The 24,273-nt window shown below is 44.8% G+C and overlaps 3 protein-coding genes across 4 annotated transcripts in view; 1 reads left to right on the top strand and 2 right to left on the bottom strand.

Annotated features, from left to right (window-relative positions):
• Positions 1–15,247, bottom strand: part of LOC105564907 (glutaredoxin domain-containing cysteine-rich protein CG31559-like) — a 35,427-nt gene extending 20,180 nt beyond the window's left edge. The window contains exons 1-2 of the mRNA XM_012017676.1: positions 15,110–15,247; positions 11,874–13,563 (exon numbers count right to left, since the gene is read on the bottom strand). Of these exons, the coding sequence (XP_011873066.1) occupies positions 11,874–13,520 (1,647 nt within the window). The 5' untranslated portion in view covers positions 13,521–13,563; positions 15,110–15,247. The remainder of the gene's footprint in view (positions 1–11,873; positions 13,564–15,109) is intronic.
• A 3,043-nt stretch (positions 15,248–18,290) lies between these two features.
• LOC105564906 (guanylate cyclase soluble subunit beta-1) overlaps positions 18,291–24,273 on the bottom strand; it is a 16,648-nt gene continuing 10,665 nt past the window's right edge. For both annotated transcript variants that reach the window (XM_012017674.1, XM_012017675.1), the window contains 3 exons: positions 22,715–22,855; positions 21,839–21,996; positions 18,291–18,767 (listed from right to left, as the gene is read on the bottom strand). In XM_012017674.1, coding sequence (XP_011873064.1) covers positions 18,638–18,767; positions 21,839–21,996; positions 22,715–22,855 — 429 coding nt within the window. In that variant the 3' untranslated portion in view covers positions 18,291–18,637. The remainder of the gene's footprint in view (positions 18,768–21,838; positions 21,997–22,714; positions 22,856–24,273) is intronic.
• On the top strand, positions 19,317–21,832 carry LOC105564905. The gene is made up of 2 exons (XM_012017673.1): positions 19,317–19,763; positions 20,272–21,832. Exons 1-2 carry the CDS (start codon positions 19,634–19,636, stop codon positions 21,174–21,176), a joined length of 1,035 nt encoding a protein of 344 aa, XP_011873063.1. The 5' UTR covers positions 19,317–19,633; the 3' UTR covers positions 21,177–21,832.

The following is a 24,273-nucleotide window of genomic DNA, read 5'->3' as shown; positions in this document are numbered from 1 at the left end:
AATAAATATGATTGGCGCCATATCGATCCTATTTTATGATAACATTCAAGTGTAATAGCATTGGATCCGGGCATTTTTTCTGTAGGCGCGGCGAAAATCAATCGAGAATTTGCCCGCAAAATTGTTTCTCGCCGCACTCGACCGCCATTACGCGGAATGTTTCGCCTTATATTCTCGCAACGTGGCTTGGAATTAAAAGTCAAGCAATTATACGAAAGTAAACACGCGCGCCGCAGACAATCACACGTCGCGGGGAGTTTCACATGGACGGTACTACGCCCATGGAATTTCATTCGGATCCAGCGCTTCATCTCGTTTAAATGCAAAATACCGTGCCGTGAGAATCCGCCGTGTATTCTCCGTCTTACTGAAAAAGATTCCTCTCCTCTGAAACGCGAGGCTCGCTTGTTATCACCGTATCTTTTCGCACGGTATTTGTTTCAAGCGCAAAGTCACGTTCCGCAGAAATGAAGTTTCAAATTAACTGCTATTTCTCTGGCGCGATCAAAAGTTCCTTGCTTTCGCTTCCTGCACTTCCGAGCCGCGTAATCTATTTCAAGCCGTCGAAATATAGAACAGAGTCATCTCTCTATATAATTTCTTTTAATCGATAAGTCTAACTGAAGCTTGACTTCGTTGAAATCGAAACTGAAAGCTCTCTCCCTGTCCGTTACATGTTCAATGCAGGAATCTCCGCGCAATAATTTCCGAATCGATTTCCCGCCTGCACTTCTCGTGCAAGTTTAATATTGAAATCTTATTAATTAACTTGTAGTTTAATTGGTACGCTTTAGCCGCGTTCCTTTCATAACAATCGAGTTCCATTAAACAATTTACGGAACGAGTTTACGAAAATTGGAACGTCGAAACGATCGTGTAATAATTTTTACACGAAGGATTAAATGTACCAGTGCGATAAAGTAAGTCTTAATCTTAGAAACTAGTGGTCTTAATTGTTTCAAGCTACGCAACTTCGAAGCTTCGAAGAATCCGAAGAAACAAAGAAACTTCGAATATCAAATTTTCGAAGTTTCGAACCGATCTGATTTATCATCCGTATTGGTGTATGTAGTAGGCAGTAAAAAAACTGGTTAATAAGATAAATTTTATTTCCTTCGATTGAATTGTGTTTTTATGAGCGAACGGACAAATATGTCCCACAAAAAGTACGTTTGTTTTTTCCACCTTGTAATGACATTAATTAGTTGGCATTTAATTAGTTAACAGTTATAATAAAAACGATTAATTCTGCAAAGTTTGTCATTGTTTTCGTCTTGTTAATATATTAGTGATCATTAGTTGTCTTCGAAAAATTTGCAAACTTCAATTCTCGAAGAATTTCCACGAAGCTTCGAATCTTCGAAATTGAAAATCTTGGAGGAAAAAAATCCCAGCTCTATTAGAAACTGTCCTTCAGCCACGCGGACAGAAACTAACGAATTTCTCAAAATACCATTGACAACAAACGCGCTGTCTCTAATGTGTTCAATGCCACGTAATTCTGCATACGAGGGACTCATTTCCTGTTTATCAAATACTCGGTTACAGGAAACGGAGATTCTCCAGTTAATACGCGCTTCTATTTCGAGGTGCACAGCGAAGCTAATTATGCGTCATCAAACAAAGCGCGCCGTCGTGATGACAAGCCAGCTTTTTACTCATCTCCCATAATAGAATGCGTCGCGGTCGTATCGAGAGGCGATAATCGTTTCGCAAGTGCCGGTGGGTGCCGCACGTCCATCAGAACGAGGTGTGAATCCGAAGAAGAAAGTGCACTTTCATAAGTACGGTCAATTATTTATGCATGATTGCAACCGCGCGTCCGCCGCAGAAATGTCAACGATCCCATGACTAGAAAGGAGCGTCATATTACCGTGTCGACATTCACGTCGTGAATAGCGCGGCATAGCGCCGATGTTGCGGAAAGTATTAACGATAATCCAAAAGCAGCATTCCCGCAGATCTTTTCTGACACTGGCCATTGAATCGCGAGGCAGCTCGCATGCAGAAATAGCTGCTTTTCTTCCTTACGCTAGCTATCTACATAGCACCTGCATATTCATTGTCAGACAGAAGCTACACGTGGATTACGCGCGCGCGCACGTAACTTTTAATTAATTAAATACAATACTCGCACTCGCTGCTCGGAAATTATTGCGAGAATAAAACGGAAAATGGATCGCGTCTCGCGTATTTCGCGCGAGGTTGAAAGTGCGGGATTAGAAATTTTCTAAGTCGGAGAAATGGGCACGTTTTTATGTTTTTTTTTCACGGTTTAACGCACCGTGCATTATTTCGTCCCGCGGCAAGTAGAAAATCATGCGTATCTACGGGATATTAGCGTACGCTGGGTCAAGGTGACGCTTCAAATTGCGGGAAAACACGGCGCAGCTACGTTCATCCAGATTGTACCAAATGCCAGCGTGGCGCGCGAGTCCCGTTACGATTTTTGGAATATTATGGTGTCCGCTGTAGATCTGGGGGAAACCGGTTTCGATCGGACGGGGATTCTCCAAATTTTGGGTTACTCGTGTCACGCGCCCGAGCACGCCATATGCAAATGCACACCTGTGCTCTTTCATCATTTGATAACGGTGCATCGGCAACAAATTATGAGGCATCGAGCAACGTTCGCGGTTCGACATTTTCTTGCTGTTCTTCCCTGGACGAAAGCGCGCGGGGCAAATCGCCCAAAGTAGCTCGAGTCACGTTCTACGTTGCGTCCCTTAGGAGCTGTTATCTTCAAAAACTGTGAAAAAAAAACTATCTTGAACTATGTATGGCCACGATTATGGTTATCGTTCCGATAACCGTGAGTAAGGCTGATGGCAGAGAACAATCCGTAAACGCTTAAGACTGTCTCAGTCGCAGACGTGGGGCAAGGCAGAGAGAAACGTAAGTCGCGAAAGGCTATTGTATACGAGACTTACGTTTCTCTCTGCCTTGCCCTACGTCTACGACTACGTCGGTCTTAAGCGCTTACGGATATTTCTCTGCCATAAGCCTAAGTTTTATGAGCGCCTGTGCTTCGCTTTTGTTTCCAAGTTACAGACCACGTACTGTGCGAAAGAGAAAAAAGGCCGGCCCGTATTTTTCAACACAGTTATGTTACGCGTATATAATCCTATTTACTTTCGTAAATTCTCTATCTGCGAAATAATTAATTGATATACCCACGAACACGAGATACTTCCTATATTTATACCAACACAATCGTTAATTATATCGTCAATAACTAATTATGTCACCTATAGCTCTTTCGCATAATACGCCAGTTCAAAATTATGATGCTTTTAACAGATACTACGTTGCGTATCAACTGAAAATATGGAACATTATTTCGAGATTATTCGTGTAAGCACGTACGCGTTGCAGGTATTTGTTTAATAAACCCACTCGTAAATTCAATATCCGCGTTATGGCTCGCTCACATGGAATGATTTCGCGACAATACCGTCGATCCTATTATTAGATAATTGGAAAACAAGATGCTAAGTAAAGGACAAGCTCACGCCGCATGGTTTCCAATTTCTCGATAAACGTACTGGTCTAGGAGAGCTTTTGCAAAAAGCTCGAGCGCGCGTGGGAGGCGAGCGGGAAAGCAGGAGCGCAAAGGGAAATGGACGGGACCAGCGGGGACGGTAGAAAAACACAAAAAGAAAACATTGGGGAATTAATCGAATCCAAGAGAAGGCAAAGACTACTTCGTTGCCGTTGCTGCTGTCGCCGCGGTGGCCTCTTTGACCCGCTTTCTCTTTTCCCACCCGATTTGTCTCGTGGACATGCCTAGCGCGTTTTCTTCAACCGGGAAATTCATGAAGCCGACCTCCCGCTACCGGCCGAATCCATCTCTCTTGAATACGCGGAACGGCAACCTCGTAAAAGCGGAAATCGCCGGATGAAGTAGGTCGTGCGTCTCGGCCGTCCGGTGTCGTCGGCATCGCTTCGTTAGCAAAGCTAATGCGGGATGTATTAGTAATTCCGTTGTACTTACATAAGCCATTTACGTAGCCGCCGGGACTTCCCGGCTGATAGAAATGCGAAAGTGTATTTACATAAAGAAAGATCGCAGACGCCCGATTTCGAAAAGTTACTATCGTCCAGCGAGATGCTGCGACGCGCAGCAATTTCGTTGGCGGCACGCGAGACGGAGAGAGAGAGAATCTATTAATTTGACAATAATTAAGCATCCAGTCGACTGGCAACGTGTTTTTAACACAGAAAATTTATTGCGATAAATATTACCTCAGCCAGGGTTTCAACCTGAACTTCCCTACTCTCTAGGCGGGCGTCTCAGCGAATTGGTCGAGTAGGAAAGTCCAGGTTCAAACCCTGGCTGAGGTAATATTTTTCGCAATAAATTCTCTGTATTAAAAACACGCTGCCAGTAATGGTCCATTGAAAGCTAATTATTGTTAGTCGTGTACTGGCGTCAAATAATGCTTGATGCTATTAATTTAATTTCGCCAAGTGCATCAATTTGAGATACTTGATCGACGTGTGTATATCGCGCGGCGAAAATCAACTCGTACAAAGAGAGTAGCGAAGTCCAGGTTCAAACCCTGGCTGAGGTAATATTTTTCGCGATAAATTTTCTGTATTAAAAAAACCTTGCCAGTCATGGTCGATTGAAAGCTTAATTATTGTTAGCCATGTACTGGCGTCAAATAATTCTTGATGCTATTAATTTAATTTCGCCAAGTGTATCAATTTGAGGCACTTGATCGACGTATATCGCGCAGCGAAAATCAATTCGTACAGTGCGAGAGAGAGAGAGAGAGAGAGAGAGAGGGGGGGAGAGCAGTTCGAAAGAAGCCCCGTACGAATGAAGCCCAGTCAATACAATCATGATTTCGCGGGCATAATTTCCGTAATGAGAAGGAAAGAAAGTTGGCCCGCGGTGGCAGACGACGAGGTATGTAGGTCGTATCTGTGTGCCGTCGTGTTTATCATCGGTCATTTCACCTTCTTCATACGCCAGCCGGTCGCTAAGATACCGAACTGGGTTGCGTGCACACGCGTGTGAATCAGCTTCATGAAAATTTATAGTAATGCTAAACGAGAGTAATGCTACTTAACTTGCGATCTGCATGCGTGGACACGTGCGTCGATACCGCGCGCATAAAGCACGAAGCAGTGAAGCTATCTGTTTGATCACGGGTGGGCCGCGATTCCGAATGTGACACGGCGCGTAACGTCGAAATTTGACGGGAACGTTATTAGCTTATGAACACGCTGCATTATGAAAACGAAATAACAGTCTCGAGGACAATTCGCAATCACTCTTTCATTTTAGGGGAATTACTGTTAATTTATTACTGCCCCACTTTCATGGGAAAGTATATATTCCGAGAAATTCCGGCAGGCCATATCGCCGGTTGAATGCGTCCAATACGCTTTTATACGTTATTACGTGTAACAAAAACGGGTAATTATGTAACTAGTTACGCACTGATAAAATGCGCACGAGTAAGAGAAAGATAATGACTAGTTTTCTTCTGCGAGAAGAAAGTTTTCTTCTCTATTTGAAGTTAGCTAATCAACGTAAGGGCGTTAACCGCTTTCAATACACGTTTTATCAAAGTTCACGAGCTACCCCTCCCCCCCCCCCTTTGTACCCTTCGCGCCTGAATTGCCAATTAATTGCCATCGCGGTCTTATTAAATTCCGCGCGAAAATAATATCCCAGATTTAACTTAATTATTTCGCGGCGCCATCAGTTAAGACTTTATGAAGATTCTTTAATTAAATACCGGCAGTGTAAACCAGCTACTCTCCGTAATACGAAGTTCTGAGCGAGAAGCGAATTATATATATATATATATATATCTAAACAGATTATCTGGCCATTAAATGTATAACATTTTAACTGCGTACCGTTCCACGGTGTATAATTATTCGTTCAAGTGATGCGCGATTAATGCGCGAGATGTAATTGTGATCGGTAAAAGATTAGTTTCTTCATATTAACAATTAATTACATATAATAAATATCACAATGTCACGGTAGCAGAACACATCGCGTGATATTTAGACTGTTCACCCACAGAAAAAAATTTCCGGATCCAATGCTATTGGATGCTTCTTCGATTTATTCGGAAGCTGTAGTCGGCGTATGAATTTCAATCAAACACGATTAGGCAGATGTACTCTCTGTGTTTCCGTTCTAAGAAATGGCTGCGGCATTTCCAGACGCGGACTATGTCAGGCACTCTGCGCTTGAAATTGTGCTTTGAACTGTTAATTATACGGAAGTGTCATTTCCTATTGCACATTGCTGTTTCCCTTTGAGACTAGCTTAATCGTAACAATAATCAAGCGTCACGGCATTTATCGTGAAAGCGTAATCGAAATTCACGAGATTTCAAGATCGCCACACTGTGACGTAAACAACGACGAACCCCTCAGACTCGGAAGTAATTTCGCATGATATTCTGACGTTTGCAATTCTGACTGTTTGCCTCAACCGCAAGAATTCTATTATGCAGAGAGAGAGAGAGAGAGAGAGAGGGGGGAGGGAAGGGAGGGGGGGAAAGTGTTAAGCAATAGGAGAAAATTGTCGCAAAGCGAATGTTTATAGAAACGTGTGCATCATATATGAAATTTACGTTGCATTTTCGTAAGAACGTTATAGCATGTATATGTGTGTAAAATATAGTTTTGCAAAATACCTTTTGCATCAAAGAGAATATAGTGAAATTATCTAAAAACAAAATAACATATTATTCCAGTGTAACGTGCACAAAAAGTATGCAACACATTTGTCAAAAACGTTGATAATCGAATTAATAACTTTATGGGCTTGAAACTATTGAAAGTGTCACTGGCAATTACACACTCAAAGCTCTATATCAAGTTACCTCTATTATATCAATTACGATTCCCTAGCGAAATAAATTGTAGCACACGGGAAAAAATGTAACTAAAAACTGCACGTGGCAGCGAAATTTCAGTTGCAAAATATGGACGGCTAACAATTAATTCTCATAGCTAAATATTTTCCAAACTGTGCCTATTGTATTACGTGCGACAGCAAACCGTTTGCTGCGGCTTCGAAATTTATAGCGGCAAAATATTTTTCGCAAACCACGATTAGCTACGGTAATGACTAGAGCTGGCATTTTTCCTCGAAGATTTTCAATTTCGAGGCTTCGAATCTTCGAAGTCAACTAATGTATTAACAAGATAAAAACAATAGCAAACTTTGCAAAATTAATCGTTTTTATTATAACTGTTAACTAATTAATGTCGTTACAAAGTATAAAAAAACAAACGTACATTTTGTCGGACACATATTTGTCCATTCGCTCATAAAAACACAATTAAATCGAGGGAAATAAATTTTATCTTATCAACTATTTCTTTTTACTGCCTACAAACACCGATACAGATGGTAAATCAGATCGGTCTTTGAAAACTTCTATGTTAGCGCATTAGTTGACTTCAAATATTCGAAACTTCGGAAATTTGATATTCAAAGTTTCTTTGTTTCCTCGGATGCTTCGAAGCTTCGAAGTTGCGAAGCTTGGAACAATTAAGACCACTAGTAGCGACAATTTTGTTTTTAGTGCGGAAAATAAAAAGTTACGTCGTCGGTATGTGACATTGCATAGGATACTTGGCGTGACGCGCACGGAGCATCGAGATGAATCTGCGCGCCTTTTCGCGTGCAATGAGGAAGCGAGCAGCGACGAATGTAGGGCACGCTGCACGGTGGTTTACCCGGAGCGATATTTATGATTTCAGGTCGAAGAGTCTTGGTACACCTACTTAATTTCTTTTTTCTTTTTTATGTGAAATCAAGTTTCTTGCGCACCGGTCAGTGGCGCGGCCTGCGAAATCGCGCACGACATTTCGATGTCGTAAATTGCGGTTACTTGGCTGTGCGGTTAATATATCAACCGCATAAAAAAAAACAATCTATTGGCATACAGCGGCGCTCCGTAGCGATCAATCAAATCGTTATCCGAGCTTGAAGCGAACATTCCGAAAGTGCAAGTGTTACTCTCGGTCACTATTTTCAGAGAATGCGCCACGCTACATAAAGCGCACCAGCCACCGCGACTAATTACGTGCTTCTTATTCGCAAAAATGTTATTTCGAATTCATTTACTGTTGATTTCACTGTCGGCTTGTAGGAACAATTTATAACACGTGAATTACGAGTAAGCACAACTGTTATTGAATACTCTCTAAAAAAGCCAATCGGCGCATTGTCACTGAAAACAGTTGTAAGTGCAGCACTGACCTATTTAGTGCTACACTTATAACTGTGAATCAGCGAACCCCGGGGGAAAATGTACTTGAAATAAACCTAGAGTTTTTAAAAGTAACCTTTCGAATCTAAGAGTTTACCCACAAAAGTTCAAAGTTTACTTAAGAGATTTTTAAGTAATTCTGAAATAGCCAAGCCTGTCGAAGCTCCCGCTAGAGGGCCGTCTTCTTGTCTTTTAAATTCTTAGAGTCAGTGTCAAGTTTAGATAAAAGTTTAAAGTGCCCAAATTTACTTTTCGTATTTCTTATCTTTCTAAGGTAAAAGTTTGAAGGCTTGCCAAGGGGAATATTCACTGTTTTCAGTGATAGTCCACCGATCGACAGAGAGTACATTGAAAGATGGCGCCCGAAATAAAGTCGACGTAATGTCGCGAGGCGAGTGTTTCCGGCAGCGCCAGGCAGTGACTGCGACGCGCGATACAGAATGCGCCTCATTAAAATGTCATCATTTGCGTCGCGAGCGTCGATTTTCACGGGGAACGGGGATAATCGCGCGTTCGCGGTGGACTGCACGTGAAAAGTGCAATCGAGGCGTGGAAGTCTCAAAGGCAAGGGATTCAGCCGCGAGGAAGCGCCGCGGGATTACTTCTCAGCCGTAGCCAGCGCATTTGCGTGCAGGCGAGGTACCCGCGGTCTCTGTAATTTCGCGAAATAGGCCGCGCGGCCGCACACGAGCGAGAGCGGAATGGACGGGGCCGGCGCGCGGGTGCGCGATAACAAAGAGGAAGAATACACGGAGGAGGCGAAGCAACGTGGGGACGTAACGCGGCCTGGTGTCTCGCGGCCGCGGCCGTCTCAGTACGTCGTTGCGTACGTCGCGTTTCTCAGCACGTTGCCGTAATATCGCTTTATCGAATCTACCGTTAGGCCGATCCGTTCCGCATCGATGGTACGAGCATCGCGCGTACGTTCGCATAGCAACACCGGAAACCTGCCGATAAAGACGCGCTAATACACACGTATCGTGCCGCTTGCCGCGAATCCATTTCGCGAGATCTTAATAACCGGGATCTCTCGCCAGGAACCGAAGGCAATTTAATGCGAGATGCGTCGAATAACCGGTAGACGGTAAATAAGCTCGTATACGCCACAGGTAAGCCGATTACCGCGACGACTAAACCGTGTTCAACGACAAGACGATAGTAAATATTTGTCAAAGGACGTTGCGGGGAGATTATCACTCGCCGCGGATCACCGCGGGATCGGGGAAACCTGTCCATTGACGTCGCTTTTATTTATTTTATGACAGTGGTATGAAAGAGAAGGGAAGAGTCCCTTGGGTGATTTCAGATCGGTCATAAAACCCTAACGCACCGACACGGGAGAAAAGATGGAGATAAATCACGCTCGCGTCTCCTTCTCTTCTCGCTTCAACAACGAGCCCCGCAACAGCTATAACGCGTACGCCGTGCAAACATTCGCCGCCTCCGACATTTATTTATTCGACGGATTTTTTTCCAATGCCAATAATTACACGTCAATGTATCAATCATCCGTAATCAGTCATTATCCAGGATTACTTGCTTCTTCGGCGGGGATGCGCGGAATGCGAATTCGACACGCGCGATATAGTTACCAATTCATGCCATCTGATTCAAAGTGGCGAACGATGGAGGACGGCACGGCTATCTAACTGTAAATCTAACGCCTCGCGCCGAGCCGTGCGCGGACCATGCGAATCAAGTGCGCACCCAGGCCTGATGCACGGATTTGAGCGTTCAACCCGACGGGCTTCGCGCCCGGCGCGGCTCGATGCCGATTCCGGGCTCGTCAATACGCACCTCAGGTACTCGCCAGCGCCTGATTTGCATAACAAGTCGACCCATCGTTACTCAGCTCCGCTACCGCGTCGATCGGTCGATATTTTAAGTGCGCGCGGGGCCGCGAACGCGAGCAGGAATGTTACACACTCCATAAATAAAACATTAGTTATTATTTATCGGCCACCTTCTCGCGCAAACGGGTCTAACGTGCACACGCATGCATTCGCCGACACGCACATTGTTGACGCGTTATCACCTAAATTAATTTACGCCGGCAGTCCTCGTTGGAAATTTACGCACTGTTCTTTCAATCTCTATATTTACACGCGTTTGAAAACGGATATTGCTCGGTAAATTGATTAGAGTTATCAAGAGCAAAACGGATATCGCGGTACTCAATATCCGCGCTCCTCTTTAGAGTTAAATAAATAATTTAGCTCTTTACCGAACGAGTATTCCTGAAATAATCGCGTTTCTCTTTCCGCCGCTCCGCACATGCGTGAAAACTCACGCAAATGTTGTTGCGCGGTAAACTAATTTTCGCCCTTTGAAGTTAAATTAATAATTTAGCTTTTTATCCAATGGGCGATATTCCTGAAATAGGTCACGCTCCGCGTTCCTCACGCATTCCGTGCGTATGCACTGACAGACCCATTTTGTTGAATGAAACAAAATTTAGTTGATTCAACTGAATTTCTCTCTGGATATATGGGCAAACACCTATTTCCGTTGGTACAACAACGAAATCTCATTGGAAAATTTGGTTATATCAACGCGCAAATTTGGTTGAGTGAACACGCGCAGAATTCTTTTATAATATTCAACTAAACGATTTAGTTGACGCAACAAACGCAATTATTTAGGACGCGATGAGATGGACGAATTTATCTCAACCATAAAATTTTGTTCAGATAAACTCGTGGAAACAAAATAGTTGTAAGACGTAGCTTCTTTTCAGCAACATAGTTTTATACAACCAAATTACATATTCCCATACAGCACAGATGGTTACATTGCAGAAACGTTGCAATCTTGCAGAGACATTGCAGGGATATAAAATTGCAAACTTTCGATAGCAATATTGCAGCAATGTTTCAAAAATAATGGAAATACTATATTTTCTATTTAAAAAATTTTTCTAATTACGAGAATTTTCTAATGTTATTTTTGTTGATACCAATAATGCGCGAATTATTAAGTACTTGACCAGTGCGGTGTTGCTCGCAATCTCCATCTATTGCGAAGCGATATAACCTCCTTATAGCTGTATCACACTAGCGGTTCGCGTTGGCGTTGCCGTTGGCTGCTGCGTCTCGACCAATCAGAGAATACTTTGCTATTCTCTGATTGGTCGAGACGCAGCAGCCAACGGCAACGCCAACGCGAACCGCTAGTGTGATACGGCTATTAGGTTGCTTCGCAATAGCTTGCTATTATGCATTGAAAAAGGCCCGGATGTATATGTAATTAGTAAATTCTCTGCTTGTGTAAACAACAAATTATTCCAAAAATATTGCGCTGCAACATTGCTATAATGTTGCACTGCAATCTCTCCGAGGGCGGACATTTCAACGTTGCAGCAATGTTGCGCAACGTCGCTGCAATATTGCAATCTTACAATGTAACATTTCTGCAATCTTTCTGTGCTGTGTGGGTCAACAATCAGTCAACAAAATGGTTCAATCAAATTATCTCGTTTCATTCAACAAAATGGGTCTCCCAGTGCGCGAACGTTTACGGACACGATTGCGCCGTTAGGTGCGATTTGCGCTCTCTGCGAGAGTTGCGTCTCGCGCGAGGGTGTCGGAAGTTGAATTAATTCCGCGGACTCCCTACCTTGGAGGTAGGCGACTGCAGGAATGTCGCGATGCCCGCTCGTACTCTGTTCTTGACACCGCGCACGGTCCCTTTGGCACTTCGTATGGCTTCCTTGTCGTGGATTTTGTAACCGGCGAAGCACTCGTCGTTCTCCGCCACCCCGTGCTCGCCGTTCGAGTTCTTGTTATCATCGCGCAACTCGTTGACGTGGAAATTGTAGTACCTGTCGTCCTCGTACAGGTATTTGTGACCAGTCGACCGAGTCTGAGTGGCGTTGGCGCACTCCTGCTCTATCCTCTCCTGCTCCCGTTGCTTCCTCTCCTCGTACGTGCGCTCCTTAATTACCGGCGACGAGTGGCCGTTCTGCTCGATCGCGGGCTCGGGGCTCCTCACCCGCGGCGTCGAGGAGGCCTTCGAGAGGGACGACGTTCCGGACGGCGACGGCGAGACGCTGGCCGACGACACCGGCGAGCGCGGCGCCGCGCAGCCGAGTTCCGTTATCGAGACCTGGTGACGCTGGCCGCCGCTCGATTTCTCGATCGTGTCGTCGGCGCCGTTCGCCAGCGTGACTCGGCCCAGTTTCCCGACTGCGCCCGCCGTTTCCTCAAGGTCCTTCGGCGTCCCGTGCACTCGGTACTCGCTCGCCTCGCCGTTCACCTCGGCTCCGTTCAGGGAGTCGCAGCTGATGTTGCTCTCGTTGTCGTCGCTGTCGACCTCGGCGCCGCTGCTGGTCAGGCTCCCGGTCCGGTTGTGCGTGCTGTTGGACAGTATCACCGTGCTGGCGTTCTTCTTCTTCGGCAGCGGCGGCGGCGTCCCGTCAAGGTCGCTGCAGGTGCCGCTGTCCAAAGTGTCGCTGGGCGAGCATTGCCCGCTCGACATCACCATGCTGCTTAACGGGCTCTGATGGTACGAGTTGTAGTAGAAACAGGCGCTTGAACGGCCACCGAGGGTGGACGAGTTCAGGGTTTCCGTGGTACCCCGGTGCACCATGTCTCCGTTGTCGCTGCTGTTGTTGTCGTCTTCGTTGTTGTTGTCGTTGTTGTTGTTGTTGCTGCTGCTGTTGTTGTTGCGCTCCTGATTGTCGGCTCCAGTCGCCGGGTCGCCGCTGAAGACACTGATCCTCACACAGCCCTCACCGACACCGGCACTCGCGCAGCGTCGCTCGTTCACCAAGTTTGTCGCACACACCACCACCGCACCGTCCCCGCGTCTGTCGGGGCGCTCGCGCCCGCTACTCTTTTCGGCCTCGCGATTCCGCTCGTTCTCGTCCAGGGTCAACCGTACCGTCGATATCACCCTACTGTTCTTGTCGCCGTCCGGGTTGATCCTGATCTTCACTATGTGCGCGGCCGGCTGGTGCTGGTGCTGCGGCTGCTGCTGCCACCGTTGCTGCCGCGACGACTCGACGACGTTGCTCCGCTCCTCGCAGCCGCCGTTCGCCGATTGCACTTCCGGGATTCTTCTCCCGCAGGTTGTCACGGAATCGGCGGTAGGAGCGCTAACGCCGACAAATACCGTTGCTCCGGGCCCGTTGGCGAGAGGCGGCGAGACGGTAGGGGAAACGGTCCGGATTGACACAGTCTGCCGAGCGGCCTGGCTCGCATCCCGGGCCTGCGTCTTCGCAGGTAGCGGCGGAGGTACGGTCATCGTGACGCTCTCATCCATACGTGCATACAAAGTCACCGGTGGCTCGCTCGACGGGCTTCACCTTGACGAGGAATTTCGAAAGTCAAGGATTAAGATAAGCCCCCCCCCCTCTCCCGACGAGTTTCTCTTTCTCTTTTCTTCCCGCAGCCTCCTTCTCGTCCGTCGTGCCCGACGATAACGCGTGTACCATTCGCGAACGTATCTGCGCCCGTTTGTCCGGCGCGGCGGGATTTCGTTAAGGGGATGCTGGAGTGATTCTGCACTTTCGCACCTTTTGCACTTAAAACTGTCTGTTCCGTGGAAAGATTTGTGTAATACACGAATTAAATGGCGCGTGTACAGACGATCGAAAGCAGCTTGCTATTCCGGCTAAATTAAAGAACAATATGATATCACTGAAACTATGTTTGTAAGTCTAATAAAAAATAATAGTGAGCAATACATATACTACATGTACTGTATGTATGTGTTGCTCACTATTATTTCTTATTAGACTTACAAACTTAGTTTCAGTGATGCCATATTGTTCTTTCATTTGGCCGGAATAGCAAGCTGCTTTCGATCTGTACACGTAAGCCATTTAATTTGTATATTACACAAATGTTTCCGCGAACTGACAGTTTTTAGGTTAGAAAGGTGCAGAAGTGCAGAGTCACTCCAGCATCCCCTTAAGGGATCGCGTTAATCGCGCGGACGAAGCCGCCCACCCCGAAATGGCCGCGCGCCGTTAAGCGCGATTTACAGCGATATTAATTCACCGCAAACGCGGCGCAGACCGCTCGCTCTGAAACAACTGCAATTCGGAACAATATAACACTCGATCAAAGTCGAGTGCCGTTGGAACGGACCGCTTTTCATCTACGCTCGCGAGCACGCTCGCTCACTCGTGCTCGCGGCGCGTACATTGAAACGTCCGACTAGCATTGCTTCCTCGGTATCGCCAACCTCAACGTTTAACTTCTAAATTAGCGAGCACCGGTGCTCGCTTCGCACGGTCGGAGCAATCAAGTCGCAAATTTCAATTCGCGCCACGTGTCGCCGAGGTTTCCACGAGTCTCAGGACGTCGGCGAGACTGTTTTCATTCGATCACGGTGGGCCACGTTGCGATTGTCCCCGCACAAGTACATGTATACTTTACTCGTGAATTAATCTCGCACGCCGAGACTCGCGATTAAGGCTGCACGTAGCCGCGCGGACGAAGCGCACCGATCGCCTGGCCCGGCATTGCCGAAATTCCGGGCATCGACCGTGACTCGTCGATCGCCCCGTTCTAGGTCCGGCGCGCGCAAGGACGATCGGCGGGAGAGCCTGACGAATCGCGCCGCCGTCCGAATCAGGTCGATCGGCCGAGCAACGTGAGGCCCCGCGGCTCCGCTCGCCGAGAAAACGTTAGCACCTTGCGCGCACCTGTGGCCACATGCGAGATCGCGGACTACCTGCCGCGCGCCGTGAAAGAGAGAGAGAGAGAGAGAGAGAGAAAGAGAGACCGGCGGAACGTACGGGACCGGCACGCAAAAAGAGAAAGAGAAAACCGTCGGTGAGATGAAGGGGAGAGAGAGGAGACCGGGTCGTCCGGGACCGCGGAGATGAGGATAGCACCACTTACAGACCGCATATGTGTATCAAGAGCGGCGCATAGTAAAACTCGATTGCACTCGACTCGGAGCGTTAAAGCCGATGACGACGACGACGACGGCGACGACGATCAACGGGCGATCGTTCACAGCGCGGAACGTCAGTAACTGTACTGAGTGCCGCTGACACTCACTCATGCAGTTTCGCGGTCCGGGTGGGGACTGGAGTCGGGCCCCGGGACCATGGGCACGCAGGCGAAAGCGGGAGTGGGAAACCATCGGGCCGTCTACGAGGAAGGTGTGCGGAGCACCGGCGGGTAGGGGAGGGGGGCGGAGGAGGGGGAGAAAGGCGAGAACCGTGGAAGGACGGGAACGGGTTCTCTTCCAAGTCGGCTTGCAGTCGCCGGACAGGTACCTGCCTGGGCTAAGTGGCGGTCGTGGCGTCCTCTACCGAGCCGCCCGCTGGATCGACCATCCGGTTCCTCATTTAAATACCCGACTCTTTACCGTTCACCGCCTTTCACGTGGACGCGCCGAGAGCGGAGCGTAGGTGTTCGTGCACGCACGGCACGATCTCGCGTGCACCTGCCGAAATTTCGCCACCGATGCTCCTCTCCTCTTTACCGAGACCGCCTCGACGTAATCCGTGCACGCGGCTGTGCCCCGTGAATGGCCGTGTGAATGGAAAGCGCGATCGCCCGCGGACCACGCTCGATATTCACCGAACATTCCGCGATCGTCGCCGATGCAACAATGTTGCGACAGTCTTTTGTGCGTAGACACCGATGACAAATGTCGAGCGAATAGAAAGAAATATCCCGCACAGAAAGATTGCAGGAAGATTGCAGAAATGTTACATTGCAAGATTGCAATATTGCAGCAACGTTGCGCAACATTGCTGCAACGTTTCTGGAGGATTGCAGCAACGTTGAAATGTCTGCCTTCAGAGAGATTGCAATGCAACATTACAGCAATGTTGCAGTGCAATATTTTTGGAATAATTTGTTGTTGTACACAAGCCTTTTTCAATGCATAATAGCAAGTTATTGCGAAGCAACCTAAGGAGGTCATATCGCTTCGCAATAGATGGAGATTGCGAGCAACATCGCACTGGTCAAGTACTTAATAATTCGCGCATTATTGGTATCAACAAAAATAACATTAGAAAATTCTCGTAATTAGAAAAATTTTTTAAATAGAAAGTATAGCATTTTCATTATTTTTGAAACATTGCTGCAATATTGCTATCGAAAGTTTGCAATTTTATATCCCTGCAATGTCTCTGCAAGATTGCAACGTTTCTGCAATGTAACTGCAACCATCTGTGCTGTGTGGGATGTATTGAAGATTTGGCTGATTTTACATTAAACGTTGCCGATTGTTAGTTGACCCGTGGTCCATTTCCTCATCATCCAGCATAAATGCGTCTTATCGATCTAATATTCCGCCTTCTAAGAATTTCTTCGTTGTACACGGAAAAGTTAGCGTCACGGGCTGTCACAAACATAAATAATTATTTAGTTTAAAAATGAAAATCTATTGCAAATGCAATTGAGTGAATTACTGAATTGTATTTGCTATCGATTTTAATTTTAAGATTATTAAGACAACTATCTGATGCTTTTCATTCATTAATACTGATGTTGTTTCAACAATTTTATCTCACTAATCTTGTTGATTCAGCATCTTTTTTTCCGCGTACATATGTAAAATCTTGTTTAATTAAAATTGAAATTAAAATTGAAATTAAAATTAAATTAAAATCTACACTCTCGGAAAGGATTTCTGTTACCGAGACCAAAAAAATTCTCGACGCATTTATATTTCTCTCTCACAACCTCATTTAGTATAAAAATAAGACAATACCAAAATAAAATCAATAGTTCTTATTCTCCTCTACCGAATTGAAAAAGATTGACTTACTATATTGAGACAAAAGTAACTTATATAAATGTGAGTTTATATATTCTTGAGTTTCAAATAAATTTTCCCTCCAACGTGGTACCACGATATTCGATAAAAGACAATACTATCGTTTTATCCTGGATTTTAGAATTTTTCACTTAAGATTAAAATATTCCTTTCTCTATGATAAATATGATTGGCGCTATATCGATCCTATTTTATGATACATTGTAAAAAAATTACATGTAAAATTACAATTATCATAGTGGGTAATATTGCGACTATCTGTTAAAGGTTTTTGCATACGTCAGTAAATCTACTCCTTGTAAGTAAAATTATTATCTTACATAATAAGTAAACTGCTTGCTTTTGATTGTGTAAATTTTACAATTTTTTGTTTCTTTTCATCGTGTATGAACAAATATTTACACAAAACAAGGTAAAACCAAATTTGTTGTAAAATTATATACATTTATATAATGGTGTAATCGCTACACTTATTATGTATGTAATTTTACATATTTTTTTACAGTGTACATTGAAGTGCAATAGTCTTGGATCCGAAAAATTTTTCTGTGGGTGTAAAGGCAAGTTTTAAGGGACCCCGGAAAAAATTCTTTCCATTACACACATAGAAACTAATAGGTCTCCATAGTAATGATTAAGAAAACCGCGCGTAAATCGAGGACATATCATTTGGTAATGACAGCGTGTTTTGCCTACTCATTGGATAATGCTCGTCATGCACTAAAATTGGTCAGTAATGATTATTCATTTACCCGTTAAATTGAGATACAGCTGTACGCATGAGCTCTGAAACTCGTTGTTTTGATGCTTGTGATCAAATGGTAATCATCCGCTAATAAAAGTAGCGATTTGAAGATCCAGCTTAACAGTCAATTATCATAATTACTACAAACTTCTCCTGTAAATAATTTTACAGAGGAACAAATAGAGGCTCATTTACGGAGATACTTGAACATACTTCACTTTTTAAATTTTACAAAACAGTATTACATAATGAAGAAGCGGACGTGGCGTCCTTAAGATCAAACAGAACGCTTGTAGAATCTATTAGTGCGACCTTGCAACGTGTACGAGGCTTAAAGGGGACTAGAACAAGTTCCGTTACACCTTCTACCTGCGAGCGTAGCGTGGGCTATCCATCTGGTTATTCTTGTTGACTTTTTTCCCAACTGAGAGGGCAGGACATTTCGCGTCTGTGACCTCCACGCTGGAAGCGGTTATCGATGACCTGTTGGGCGACGTGGGTCACGCGAAACGGGAAAGGAACTTTTACCGCCGTAATGTCGCCAAATAAATAACGATTATATTTGATTGCCTTGTACACTCATGGTTGCTGAACAGCCAGCCGAGGACGAAGCCTGTCGACGCTCGATTTTACACTTGAGAACGATCATAGAACATCGGCGATGTTCCGATACAATAAACTCTTTATAAACTTTGCCGCATATAATTAAACATATGGTACACGATCACAAAAGTGCCCTGAACGAAACACATTCACTGTTGAAACGTCGTCCTAATTATTAGCTCTCTTCTTTTGAATAAATATACGAATTTTATTACATTCATTCTAATCCCCAAACTGATCTCTCGAAATTATTGCTATAAAATTCATTGCCGACCGTAGTTTACGATGTCAGCTCTCTTTCTCTGGACAGGAACCACACGTTCATAGGCTCGGATTTTCCCTTCATTGAGACAGGACCTCTGTATTCCAAAAGAAACTGCGGGTCTTGGTTCTCGGGCATACAGAGGTACCTGAAAGAAATAATATAAGCATTTTTCAAAATCTTGCCGCCATTATAAATATTCACTTTTAAGGATGTATACATTGGAGGAATCGTCTCTTCCAAAAGTTAATCCAGAAATCAGACAATTGAAATGAAGAACAACAATTCTAATCGACACGTAATAAGAAATCATAGCTTAAAGTAATTGTTCATTGTGATTAGGATTTGACTTTGATGAAAATGTAAAGCTTGAAAGGTTGAGTCAATCAAAGCAGATCGTTTTCAAACTTTGCAGAAACGTGTTTCAAGTTTTGATAGTTTTTTCATTATTTATTATGTGCTTTTCGAAAGTTCCCGTAAGACCCTCTATCGAACCAGCGATATTCAATTAATAAAGCGCCCGGGAAAAAGGTGAAAAATCTCATTATATATGTCTCAATCATCTAATTTAAGTTAATGAGCTATTAGAAGCCACCTAATGAATAATTTTCTTGAGTAAAGTAATATATTTTTTTGGATCAGATATTTTTTCATCAGTGTAGAGTGTTACGAACAATCCAAGTAATTCGATTACTAATTGTGGGCCCCGAAATGGGTTGCTAACTGTCTTTTTTCTCCCAGAGTGCATATATGAAACGTAAGAAGCCCACCAGCTTTTTCCAGTACGGATGTAGATTGTTTCAGGCAGGGTATACCGAAGAAGCCTTCAGAATGCATTTCACATCTAATCGAATTAGCCCTGTCGTATGCTGGCTCGTTTCTTCCGCTGTTAATCATTAAAACGTGAACGCTTGCGACGAACGTTGCGCGACATTTGCCCGCCGTCCGGAAATCGCGCGCCGAATTTCTTTAGAATGTCGCGCGTTGCCGCTTAATCAAAGCCACTCGAAAGTCATGGAAGTACTGATAGATTGTTACTTCGATAGACTGTTCTCGGAAATGGAACGCAGTTGCCTAGCGTCGCGATACAAACGTCGCGAGCTGGTCAATTATTTCACGGATGTGATAAACAGTTGTGCGGAAGGTAACGAGATTTATGATATCGTCGTCCCCCGCGCGCGCGTTTGAGTCGCGTAAGTGACAAATGGGCCGCAGTCGGGGATCGATAATCATTAGTACGGCGTTATTTTATTTTATCCGCGCGTCCGACAGAGAATTCCTGTACATCCGCCCGCAGACGACGCGCCGTCCCGACAGTAACGACGCGCGCACCGTTTTATCCCCGCGAAATTCTTATCCGTCTCCGCGGCGCTACGGGAATGCCCGGGGAAGACGCAAAGATATCGCCGCCCATTATGATCTTACCGTTACATTAAACCGTGCCTAATCCTTTCTATTTGTCTTGGTTGTTTCGCCAATGCCGTTGCGGTAACGGTGAAAAATACCACGCGCCGCAAACGCATCGCCACGAATTCCAGGATAATTTGCATCTCCGTCCCGCCCGCGTTTTGCGCGGTGGAATTCCACGAGTTTTTTTACTCGCCGTTTCACCGGCGATGGGACGATGAATCACGCCTGCTTGATACTTCCAGCGGAGAACCTCGACAAACAGGACGTGTGCGAGAGGATCGTTCTTTCGGCCCTGCGTTATCACAATATCACCATGATGGAGAACGGCTCGGTCTGCCTGCTCGGCAAGTTCCACAACGTCCTGTACGTGGCGGCGAAGCTCTGCTACGACTGGAGCGTCAGCAACAACGCGATCGTCTGCCGGCTGCTCAACGACATATTCTACTGCGAGAAGACGTTCGAGCGACTGCTCGTCGGGGCGATTTTCGGTACGCGCGTCACGCACTTTCTGTCCGGCTGGAAGTGCGACTTCGACGACCGCGAGGAGAACATCCGGGCTCTGGTGTACTTCTTGGATCACGCGACCAGCGGCCGGCTGGAGTACCGTTGCGAGTCCTCGCCGATAAAGAGACGTTTCATCGACGTGTCCATGGAGTCGTACGGACAGGTTCTGCCACTGAGGGTCGCGATCCAACACGGCGCGCCGGACATCCTGCTGATCATGTTGCGCCACGGCGCATCGGTCGAGTCCGACGAGCTGGCCCCGTCGCCGATGGAGATGATCCTAACGAAGCTCGCGGAGTTCGAGGCGCATCCCGACCGGGAGGAAGCCGTTTATCCGGAGCACCTGCTCGCGTGCCTGAAGCTGCTACTGCGAACCGTCACCGTCGCCTGCGTCAGAACGCCCGATCACATCGCCGCTCGCAGCGGTATCCTCAGCGTGCCCTTGTACGAGCGATATCCCAGTCTGGCCAGTCAAAATCTGATACCTCCGGAGCGCAGCGGGATCCGCCCGGCGGAGCTCAGGCACCTGTGCCGCTGCCGAATCCGCGAGACCCTCCGCAGCAATTGGGCGCTGCCTCGTGGCATCAAGAAACTGCAGATTCCGGGGTCTCTGAGAGATTACCTGGATCTGCTGCAGGACTGATAGGAGAATCTCGTTCGCGTTCGTCGAATCGTCCGGTGTCGGCAATGAATCGCGGAAATATTTCACCACGCGTTCGCGCGCGTGCGTAGGTCTTAGAGTTTCACTGCGATTCGATAAAATATGCTCTATGTCGATTCGGCCGCAGAATCCAGCGAATGCGCGCATCCAAGTCTTTCAACCGTGCAAGTTCGAATCTTGGATTAGAGTTGGGCGAAATATATGGAGAGAGTGAAGCGAAACTATGACCAAGACTTTGATAGATGTGAATCCTATATCTAAATGCGTGTCATCTTTCACACAGAATTTTTGATATACGAGAGCGAAATCGCGCGAGACGTTCAAGTAGGTCTGCCGAGGTTCAGAAGGTCGGGCGATAGCGTCGTATAATGGCGCCACGTTAGTGAATCTTGGGAATTGGAGAAATATTTTGCGAGGAATACACTCGTGACGCGGGTATCGGAAACATTTAAGAATAACGGAAAGTATGCCGTGAGAGACAATGTAATATGTACACGTTCGTGAAAACGAAGTAGCGATCCGTTAGCAACTTTCTTCAGTCTGAGAAGAACCGGGCGAGAGAGAGAGTGTGTGCGGCAAAAATGATTACAAATAAAAATGAGAACCCGAATTTTAAATATGCTCCATCGTGCATAATAATTTACCTGTAAGCGTCTTCCGACACATTGATCTTTCCCGGTTGGCCGGTGGTCTCGGTTCGACTTGTAAGATTCACGGTGTTTCCGAACAAACAGTAACGAGGCATGCGATGTCCGATTACACCGGTGACAACTTCTCCACTGTGTATACCAATTGTAATTTTCTGCAAGATAACAATAAACGTAGCGTTAGATACCAATTTTTAAGAAGTTTAAAAGAGGAACATGCCTTTCTCTCGCGTCCCTGCGACATACAGTATTTTCCATAAGCACGTCTTGTTATCAAAAATTTCTCGATTATTAAAATTATAAAAGCGGAAAAATATCTCGCGACGATTGTCGCCTTTTCTTTGTGCCACGCGTCTCTCCAGCACTGAAGTTGAAATTCATTAAAATTGCAGCAATTTTATCCTTTCTCTCCAGAATTGAATCGTGAATTTGCACGGAGCATTCTAACCGTAATCCGTTGTTAAATATTTAAGTAACGTGAGAATTGCATTACACTCGGAGAGAAAGAAGTTAGTTCTCTTCGCAAAGAGATACAAAAATAGTAGCGAGACATGCCATCTGTCCCTCGGGAAATTGCAGACGGTTCGTGCACACGACATATATATATATATACACCGTATGTATACATATATAACATCTAACTGTATAAAGATACGAAGAAGATTTCAACTTTCTACAAAAGTCGGCGGACACACGAACTTGTCTCGATAACTCCTTTAACGGCAACTCTCTCGATGTAGCCGCTACAACGTATAACGTTTAACGTCCAATCTTAAATTGACTTATACTGTCAACTCCTCTCAGATCAAAGAGTCTCGCTACATAGTCATGTAACAAAGTATAGCCGGCGGAGCGCAGACAGCTTGTACATACCACGGGCTCCCCATCGATCTGCACTTCATCCGCCGCGAGATCCATCATGTCCAGCGCTAGACGAGCGATGCATCGTGCATGACAACGACAGGGTTCCGGCAATCCACTCACCGCCATATATTTATCACCGATGGTCTCCACCTAGGCCGAAAAGCCGGATTAACGGAAATCTGAGAGATAAAACCGAGAGTGTTATCGATACCGCGTATCGCGAGTCAAACGCTTCCTCTTTTTCAAGAGGAGAGAATTTCCTTTTAAAATTTACCCTGAACATCATGTCATCGTGGCATTTTCAATAACATTACGAGAGTTTTTGAAAATTTACCATACACCCAGAGAAAATTTTTGGATCCAATGCTATTATACTTGAATGTATCATAAAATAGAATCGATATAGCGCCAATAGCATTTGTTATCGAGAAAGGAATATTTTTATCTTAAATGAGCAATTTAAAAATCCAGAATAAAATTATAGTATCGTCTTTTGTCGAATATCGTGGTGCCAAGATGGAGGGAAAATTGATTCTAAACGCAAGAATATATAAACTCACTCTTGTCTCAATATAGTAAATCAAACTTTTTTAATTCGAGGAGAATAAGAATGATTGATTTCATTGTAATGTCGTCTTATTTTTACGCTAAATGACGTTGTGAGAAATTTAAATGCGTCAAGAATATATTTGTCCCGGTAACTCGAAATCCTCTCTGAGGGTGCAGTGTCGAAGGAATTGCCAGGACCACGAAACACGCGGTTGAACATTAAAAAATTATCGGTCGTATCTTGGAAAGTGTTTTTTTTAAATGAAGATGTAGATCTGTATTTCAGATACAAGTACACCCACAGAAAAAATTTCCAGATCCAATGCTATTACACTTCAAAATACCATAAAATAGAATCGATATAGCGCCAATAGCATTTGTTATCGAGAAAGGAATATTTTAATCTTCAATGAGAAATTCTAAAATCCAGATTAAAATGATGGTATCGTCTTTTGTCGAATATCGTGGCGCCAAGATGGAGGGAAAATTTATTCTAAACGCAAGAATATATAAACTCACTCTTGTCTCAATATAGTAAGTCAAACTTTTTTAATTCGAGGAGAATAAGAATGATTGATTTCATTGTGATGTCGTCTTATTTTTACACTAAATGACGTTGTGAGAAATTTACTTAAATGCGTCAAAAATATATTTGTCTCGGTAACAGAAATCCTTTCTGAGGGTGTACATTTTACTAGTAAGACGTGTTGTAAATATAATTACTAGTAAAACGTCCCGTGAAAAAAAATTAATATAATTTTAATATAGTTTAATTTAACCTTTATTAAAAGTTAATAAGATAATAATAAGATTTTAATAAAGATTCAGTTTTTTATTAAAACCTTATAAAGATTTAATTTAGATCATATAAAGATCTATATCAAGTTTTATATAGTGCTTTATTAAATGTCTTTATATGGATTGGGCAAAATGATATCGATATTAAATCATATAAGATGCCTTATTAAATATATTTATATTGGATTCTTACAATCTACCTATATTTGATCTTAATAAAG

The sequence above is a fragment of the Vollenhovia emeryi genome, unplaced genomic scaffold (genome assembly GCF_000949405.1).
Source record: "Vollenhovia emeryi isolate VEMERY1.0 unplaced genomic scaffold, V.emery_V1.0 DF939158.1, whole genome shotgun sequence".
Taxonomy (NCBI): domain Eukaryota; kingdom Metazoa; phylum Arthropoda; class Insecta; order Hymenoptera; family Formicidae; genus Vollenhovia; species Vollenhovia emeryi.
The sequence above is the reverse complement of the archived record's forward strand: the minus strand, read 5'-3'. Positions and strand labels throughout refer to the sequence as shown.